Source organism: Crocodylus porosus, unplaced genomic scaffold (assembly GCF_001723895.1).
Source record: "Crocodylus porosus isolate Cpor-Errol unplaced genomic scaffold, CroPor_comp1, whole genome shotgun sequence".
In the NCBI taxonomy this organism is placed as follows: Eukaryota; Metazoa; Chordata; order Crocodylia; family Crocodylidae; genus Crocodylus; species Crocodylus porosus.
In genome coordinates this window covers 44,452,029-44,458,981 of record NW_017728907.1, presented here as the reverse complement: position 1 = coordinate 44,458,981, position 6,953 = coordinate 44,452,029, and the positions used below count along the sequence as shown (strand labels likewise).

Below are 6,953 nucleotides of genomic sequence, written 5' to 3'. Positions count from 1 at the left end.
GCCCCACTGCATCAGGTCCAACCCCACTCTACACCCGTTTCGGGTCCAATCCCATTCCCCCCTCCTGCTGCTTTGGGTCTGACCCTGCTCCCTCCCCCCTGCCACTTTGGATCCGACCCCACTCTTCCACACCCCCTGCTCCATCAGGTCAGACCTTGCTCCCTCCGTTGCTTCGGATCTGACGCCGCTTCACCCCTCTCCCCCTGCTGCTTTGGGTGTGACCCTGCTCCACCCCCCTCCCCACTCCTTAGGTCCAATCCCACTCCCCGCCACTGCTTCAGGTTTGACCCCCCCATCCTGCCTGCTGCTTCATGTCCGACCCCGCTTCCCCCGCTGCTGCTTCAGTCTAGCCCTGCTCCTGCCCGACAGGTCTGACCCTGCCCTCCCTCCCCCCTGCCACTTGGGGTCCTACCCCACCCCTCCCTCCTTCCCCCGCCATTCTGGGTCCGCCTGGCCTGCGGCAGCCTGCCTTCCTGCTGCCGCCTCTTCCATGCTGGCAGTTCTGGGGGGCATCCAAACTCGGCAGCGGGGCGGGGGGCAGGCACCACCACCATGATCCCCTCCTTCGCCCACAGGAAGGGAGGCTGTGGGGGAAGCCGTGCTGCTGGGACAGCTGGGGTGTGTTCCCTGCTGCCAGACGTCTGGAGCAGCAGCGCAAACAGGCCTACACAGCACAGGCCGTGCAGTCAATCGCTGCTTGCCCTCTTGGCGGCACATGCACAGTTGGCCAAAAGCTGTACGGACAGACAGAGCCTTTTATTATATTGGAATTTTGTCCCCAGTGGTCCTAGAGAGCAACTGATCATCATCCTTTCTACAACAACCCTTTGTGAAGATTGCTATCAAATCTCTCTTCTGTTTTCCCTTCCCAGAAATAAATAATTCCTGTTCTTCCAAACTTTTCTTGTAAATCATATTTTCTATACCTCTAATCATTTTTGGTATTCTCCTCCGGACTCTTCCCTATTTATTCACATCTTTCTTGAAGTATAGCATCCAAAATGTGATATAATACACTAGGTGTATGAATGAATCTGCAGTGGAAGAAGTCAGTTTCCCACTTATCCCTTTTTTAATGCTTATATTTTTTCCCCCAGTCAATTTTGCCCATAATTGTTTTCAGATTTGAGAAATCAGCAATTTTAAAGCAGCAAGTCTCTGTCTCTCTCTCGTGTGTGTATATATATATATATGCTCATGCATTTTAGGCAAGCTTTGAAACAAAGTGCTGAGGAAGCTTGTCTAAAAAAAAAAATCTCTTGACCATGTACTTGGGCCAATAAAAAAAACCCACCCAAATATCTCTGCCTTTCAAATAAATGTTAATGCTTTTCTTATTTTTTTTTAATGTTAGCATTACTTTCAGGAGAGAAAATACTGGCCCACTTCAATTACCTCAGAGAAATTATCTTAGTATGCATCCTTTTCTGGAAAAATAGTGCTGTTCTCCTTCCATGTCTTGGAAAGGGAGTTTCTGTTACAAGATCATGCTTGATTGCAACAGGTGTGCTCTCAGAGTGATTTGTCTCTGCCTAGGCCTCCCCTGACACCTTACCTGGTAGACAGGGTTGTTCTGGGTGTCAGCTCTGACAATTGCCATCAGTCTCTGCTTCTCCCACATCCAGTAGGCAAGATTGGATTCAGGGGGTCCTGTCTGAGCAACTAGATACTTAGAATCAGGAGAAAATGCCAGGCTGAGAAATTGCTCAACAGGGAAATCAAATGAATTCAATACTTTCCGCTTTTTGCATGGGACAGATGATAATTCATAGATAGTGATAGTAGGCTTCTCTTGTACTATCTCAGAGATGGCTAGGTAGCGCCGGTTTGGACTTATGGCCAATGCTAACATCCCCTGACTTTTTTCAGATCCTAAAAAGCAGAAAAGTAAAGAGAGAGACTGTTACGCCAGCGGGGTCACAAGACACACCTAGTAGGTCAGGAGTGCAGAAGTAATTAAAACCCTGAAACAGGTTGGGGGGCAGAGAATTATAAAAAAGAAAAGAATAGGTCTCCTGTGACCAAGATCCTCTACCACCAGCCTTCAAGGTGTTTCCACTGCCCCATCAACCAGACCTTCTGTGTTCAAGATCCTTCTCGAACACAAATGTCCTGCAGAGCAAGGCCCCCAAATGGGAACCTGCCGAGGAAGGGGCCCGCCCAGGGGAAACGGCGAGACGGGCGCCCGACCCGAAGGCCCAACCAGTCCGCTCGGCGGCACACGAAACGCCCTCTGCCCTTTGCTCATCGCAGGGCCGGGCCAGCCCAGCCCAGCCGCAGAGCCCCAGGCTGGTTGGGGCGCTTCCCTCAGAGCCGCCGAGAGCGTCAAGCGCTACCGCCCCCCGCCATTTTGCCGTGCGACGCCAGACCGGGGGGGAGGCGGGCTAATCAGCGGCTGCAGCAGACTCGGAGACCGGATTAATCGAGCGTCTCGGCCGCAGTCCCTACAGTCCGCAGCGGCCTCCCGGCGTGTACTGCGTGCTCCGCCCGGGCGGCCCCGGCAGGCCCGGCTCTGCGCCGCGACCCAGCAGCGAATACGGGCTGTCAGCGAGGCCAGCCCGGGTCCCGAAGTGCTCCTGGTGAGCACCGCGTGCCTCCCTGCCAGCCAGGGCGTACTGGGCCCTGCGTAGGGGCGGGCCGGTACCGGGAATGAGCTTCTGCCAGCGCTGCTCCACGTGGTACTGCACGCAGCCGCTGCCTGCGGGGTAGATGATGATCTGCTCGTCGAAGAAGCAGACGTTGCTCGCCACGCCGGGCCGCAGCCCGAACACGTGCAGCGGGTGTGCCACGATCGCCGACATCGCGCCCGGCTGGTCCCGCTTGCTCTTGCCTCTGCTGCGCTGGTCGTCATGGAGATAGGGCAACGGAAGCACGGTTGGAGCGTGACCCGGAAGGGAAACAGCGCGGGGGTCAGGCCGGAAGTGGTGGCTGCACGAGGTGAGCGCGGCGGCGGCGGCCTAGACTCCGGGATACCTGCCGTGTCCGAGCCTTGCGCGCCGGGGGAGCTGCTGCTGCCTCGGCGGCTCTTCCCCGCAGGGGGCCCTGCTGCACTCGGACCCGCCTCGATCTTCAAGCCAGGAGGGCAGTTTGTTGACCTCTCCCCCGCCCCGCCCGGCCCCTGGGTGGGCTTGCTGTGAGGAGCAGAGCGAGCCAGGGCACGTCCCCCGTGTCTTCTCCCCAGGACCATGGCAGACTTCGAGGATCAGTCTGGATCGGAGTCGGAGGAATCCCTCGTCACCCACAGAGAGGTAAGTGTCTCATGCTGAGCAGTGCGGGCAGGATTGCTCCCTGCCGCCCCAGAAAGGAGGTGGGCGAGGGGTTCCCTAGGCTGAGTACCCCAGGGACTAGGCAATCTGGAGTGGCGGTAACGCTCTGGGATGCCACGATTCGTTCGTGAGCTAGCCGTTCTCAGCTGGGGCCTGTGGTGTGGCCCTGGACAGAGGGACTGAGCATGCCGTGCTGCAGCTTGCAATGCACTAGCACCTGGTGCTTTCGTCTTGGCTGTTAGCGTGGTGTGTGGCCTCCTCATGTCTTGTCTTTGCTCTCACACCCCGCTTGGAGAGGTGTGGACTTGTATGGATGAGTGGACTCAGTACTGCTGACTGGAGGGTCCTTTGGTCTGTCCAGATTGTCAGACCCTAGGCAAGGGACACAACCCACCTTCCTTTTAAGATGCTGGGGGACCTGACCACTCTTCTTCCCTACAGCTCCAGGAAGCATTTTCCAGGGGTGCCCTGAAACCTGGGTTGAACATTGTGCTTGAAGGGAAAAAGAAGGCCCTGAACAACGTGGTGAGTACCATGCCTTGCAGATCTTGGTGTGAGGAGCTTGCCGGGGGAGGTTGGGATCTTGCCTGTGGTTACACAAAGGAGTCAAAGAGATTGTAAATGAGAAGCCCTTAAGGTTTAATTCATTAGGAACCTCAGAGATGTTTCTGGGAGCCACTGCAGAGCTGTGTAGTGACAAAGGCTGGTATTTGTGATAGATGTGGTGCTACTGGCCCCAGAGCCCTCTTCTCCTGCAAATGGATGTGACTGGCTGTGTTAGTCTGAAATCAAGCTGCGACTGCCTGTTCCCGTGAATTGACTGTGTTCACTGCTGTTGTGCAGAGGTGCTGCAGCTGATGGTGCTCATTGACTTTAGCTGCTGTGTAGAATGGTGAGATCTGCTTTCAATATTTCATGGCCTGTGAGGACCTTTACAAATTGTTAGAGCTCTGCTTATAACAGGCCTTGCAGAGGTTCTGTTTTCTGGATTGGATTAGATGTTAAGACGTTAAGTCCCACAGCTTGGCTCTGGTCTGCAGAGTACCGGGTTTATTTCAGATTTTGTAGAAAATGTTTATTGTTGCCACAGGGCTAAAGTGCTGATTTTAAGTTGTTATGCGACACTTGTCATTGTTTAGCTGGGGACTGAATATTGGACGATGAGCTTTCATTAAGAGCCCATCCTAATTACTGTGTGAATGTTGTTACTCCATAATACAGTTGCCTAGGAAGCACTGCTCTCGTTCGTACCAGTGTAAGATACGTTAGAATGCTTTCTGGAGAAAGCCTGTGGGATGTGCTAAATCAGTGTGTGGAGCACACTCTGCCTGCACTTAGTTTCTAGTATCTTACCAGAAGAGAAACTCCACAACAAGCTAAGTCAGGGGTTGGAAACCTTGTCACTGGGGCCACTGCTTGCAGCCCAGCCTTTCCTGTGGGGTCACACCCACACACCCCCAGGTGATCAGCAGATGCTACCAAAGGAATAACTAGAAAAAGGCAGTTGCCAGTGGAGCCACCCTGCTCCAAAATGTACACTCAAAAGGTGAGAGAAACAAGATTTGCAAGACAAACTTAGTATATTTTATTGGATCAGTTGAAAAGAGTTGCTGGCTACTACAGAATGATGGGGGTGGGGGCTGGCACACCACCTAACGCCCCATGCTGCTGCTGTTCTGCCTCATGCAGGGAGTGGGGTGCTGAGGACCAGACCTCTGTTCGGTCCTCGGCACAGCTTCGGTATCATGGAGGTCTCCCCCACATTTGGAGCACTCTGATCGGCTGTTTCTGTCAGCCAGTCAGAGTGCGAATAAAGCATTATGGACAGACAGACTTCGGCTTTTATAATATTAGAATGGTAATATCTGAGTTCCCCAAAACAGTATTGGGAATGTTGCATGTTCACTTTTTTCATCAATCTAAAGTTGCCTTGATGTCATTAGATTCCTTCCTTGCTCTTTCTTTTCTCACATGTCAAAAATGATCACCCTGTCCTTCAGTTAAGTTGCATGTGAACTGTATTTGGTTCCTGTCTCTGTTTCTCTGCTGGGTTCTCAGGCTGTATCTGGACTCTTTAGTTTAACAGCAGCCTCTCTTGAGCTTAGTTTAGTAAAACGATGTGCTGTTCAAATTTCAACCCCTCTGATTATGTCTCTCTTGTAGTAGTTTTCCTGCTTTCTTAATCTAAGTTTAACAAGACTCCCTTTGTCTGTCTCAATGCTCATCACCTGAGGAAGCAGCCAACATTGTGCACTGAGGGTCTGAGCCATGTCCTTAGAGGGCAGGGCCACATGTGACAAAAGCATTTAGTTTTGCTATTCTAGGAAGGAAGCATCTGTTTTGTCTTGCTGTTAACAGAGCCTTGTTCTCTTTTCCAGGATGGCTTGAAGCAGTGCCTGTCTGAATTCAAGCAGCACCTCGAGTGGGTGGAAAGGCTGGATGTGACTCTGGCTCAGGCATCAAACATCATAAGTCCCACCTTGAGTCAAACACCTGACAAAGCTTCTCCGGACCCTGAGGATGACTTCCAGAGAGAGATGAGCTTGTAAGTAAGAGGTGATGTCTCCTGTGGGACTAGTATCATAATGCACTTGCAGTCCACCAGGGCAAAAACCTAATATGGCTGCACACTGCCTGGATACATCAGTGATGGCAGTACAAAATTTCCTGAAACCAGCAGTTTTCAAACTGTGTGTTGCGCCTCCCCAAGGGGGCATGAAGGAACATTGGGGGTAGGGTGCAGCACAGGGAGGGGTCACACAGGCAAGAAGTTTACAAGGAGCTGGCGCTGCTGCAGCATTGTAGGGGGATGCAGGGGCAAGGAGCCCTGTGCAGGGTTAAAGGTTAGGGTTAGGGTTAGAGGTGCAGTGGGGCCAAGGCAGGAGGTGCTTGAGCCATAGCAGATGGAGCCACCCAAGCTGCAACAGCTGCTGGGATAAGGGGTGCTCTGTTTCTGGCTGCAGTACTTCTCCGGGATGAGGGGAGCGCAAACAAAATTGTAACTCAAAGAGGGGCTTGGCTCAAACAGTTTAAAAACTGCTATTCTAAACAGTGGTCTGAGGCTGATTCGGTGACTGCATATGTTTCCTAGTTTCATAGTTATTAGGGTCGGAAGGGACCTGAGTAGATCATCTAGTCCGACCCCTGCCATAGCAGGAAAGAGTACTGGGGTCAGATGACCCCAGCAAGGTGATTGTCTGGCCTCGTCTTAAAGACCCCCAGGGTAAGAGCCAGCACCACTTCGCTTGGAAGTTGGTTCCAGATCCTAGCCGCCCCGACAGTGAAGTAGCGCCTCCTGATGTCTAGCCTGAATTTACCCTCTGCCAGCTTGTGACCGTTATTCCTAGTCACTCTTGGTAGTGCTCAGTGGGGAACAGGGACTCCCCCAATGCCTGCTGGTCCCCTCTGACTCGTTTGTAACAGGCCACTAGATCCCCCCCTCAACCTTCTCTTCTGGAGGCTGAACAGGTTCAGGTCCCGTTGCCTCTCCTCATAGGGCCTGCCCTGCTGCCCCCTGACCATTCCAGTGGCCCTCTGGATCCTCTCCATGCTGTCCACATCCTTCCTGAAGTGCGGCGCCCAGAACTGGACGCAGTACTCCAGCTGTGGCCTGACCAGTGCCACATAGAGGGGGAGGATCACCTCCCTGGACCTGCTTGAGATGCATCTGTGGATGCATGACAAGGT

General features: G+C 53.0%; 2 protein-coding genes across 4 annotated transcripts in view; one reads left to right on the top strand and one right to left on the bottom strand.

The window, feature by feature from the left end:
- The window catches only part of CFAP57 (cilia and flagella associated protein 57), a 91,592-nt gene extending 88,779 nt beyond the window's left edge, over window positions 1-2,813 (bottom strand). For all 3 annotated transcript variants that reach the window (XM_019531252.1, XM_019531253.1, XM_019531254.1), the window contains exons 1-2: window positions 2,645-2,813; window positions 1,556-1,872 (exon numbers count right to left, since the gene is read on the bottom strand). In XM_019531252.1, coding sequence (XP_019386797.1) covers window positions 1,556-1,872; window positions 2,645-2,801 — 474 coding nt within the window. In that variant the 5' untranslated portion in view covers window positions 2,802-2,813. The remainder of the gene's footprint in view (window positions 1-1,555; window positions 1,873-2,644) is intronic.
- Window positions 2,814-2,834: 21 nt separating this feature from the next.
- The window catches only part of EBNA1BP2 (EBNA1 binding protein 2), a 175,313-nt gene continuing 171,194 nt past the window's right edge, over window positions 2,835-6,953 (top strand). Inside the window, 5 exon segments of the mRNA XM_019531255.1 lie at window positions 2,835-2,904; window positions 2,907-2,937; window positions 3,182-3,248; window positions 3,708-3,791; window positions 5,645-5,811. Coding sequence (XP_019386800.1) covers window positions 2,850-2,904; window positions 2,907-2,937; window positions 3,182-3,248; window positions 3,708-3,791; window positions 5,645-5,811 — 404 coding nt within the window. The 5' untranslated portion in view covers window positions 2,835-2,849.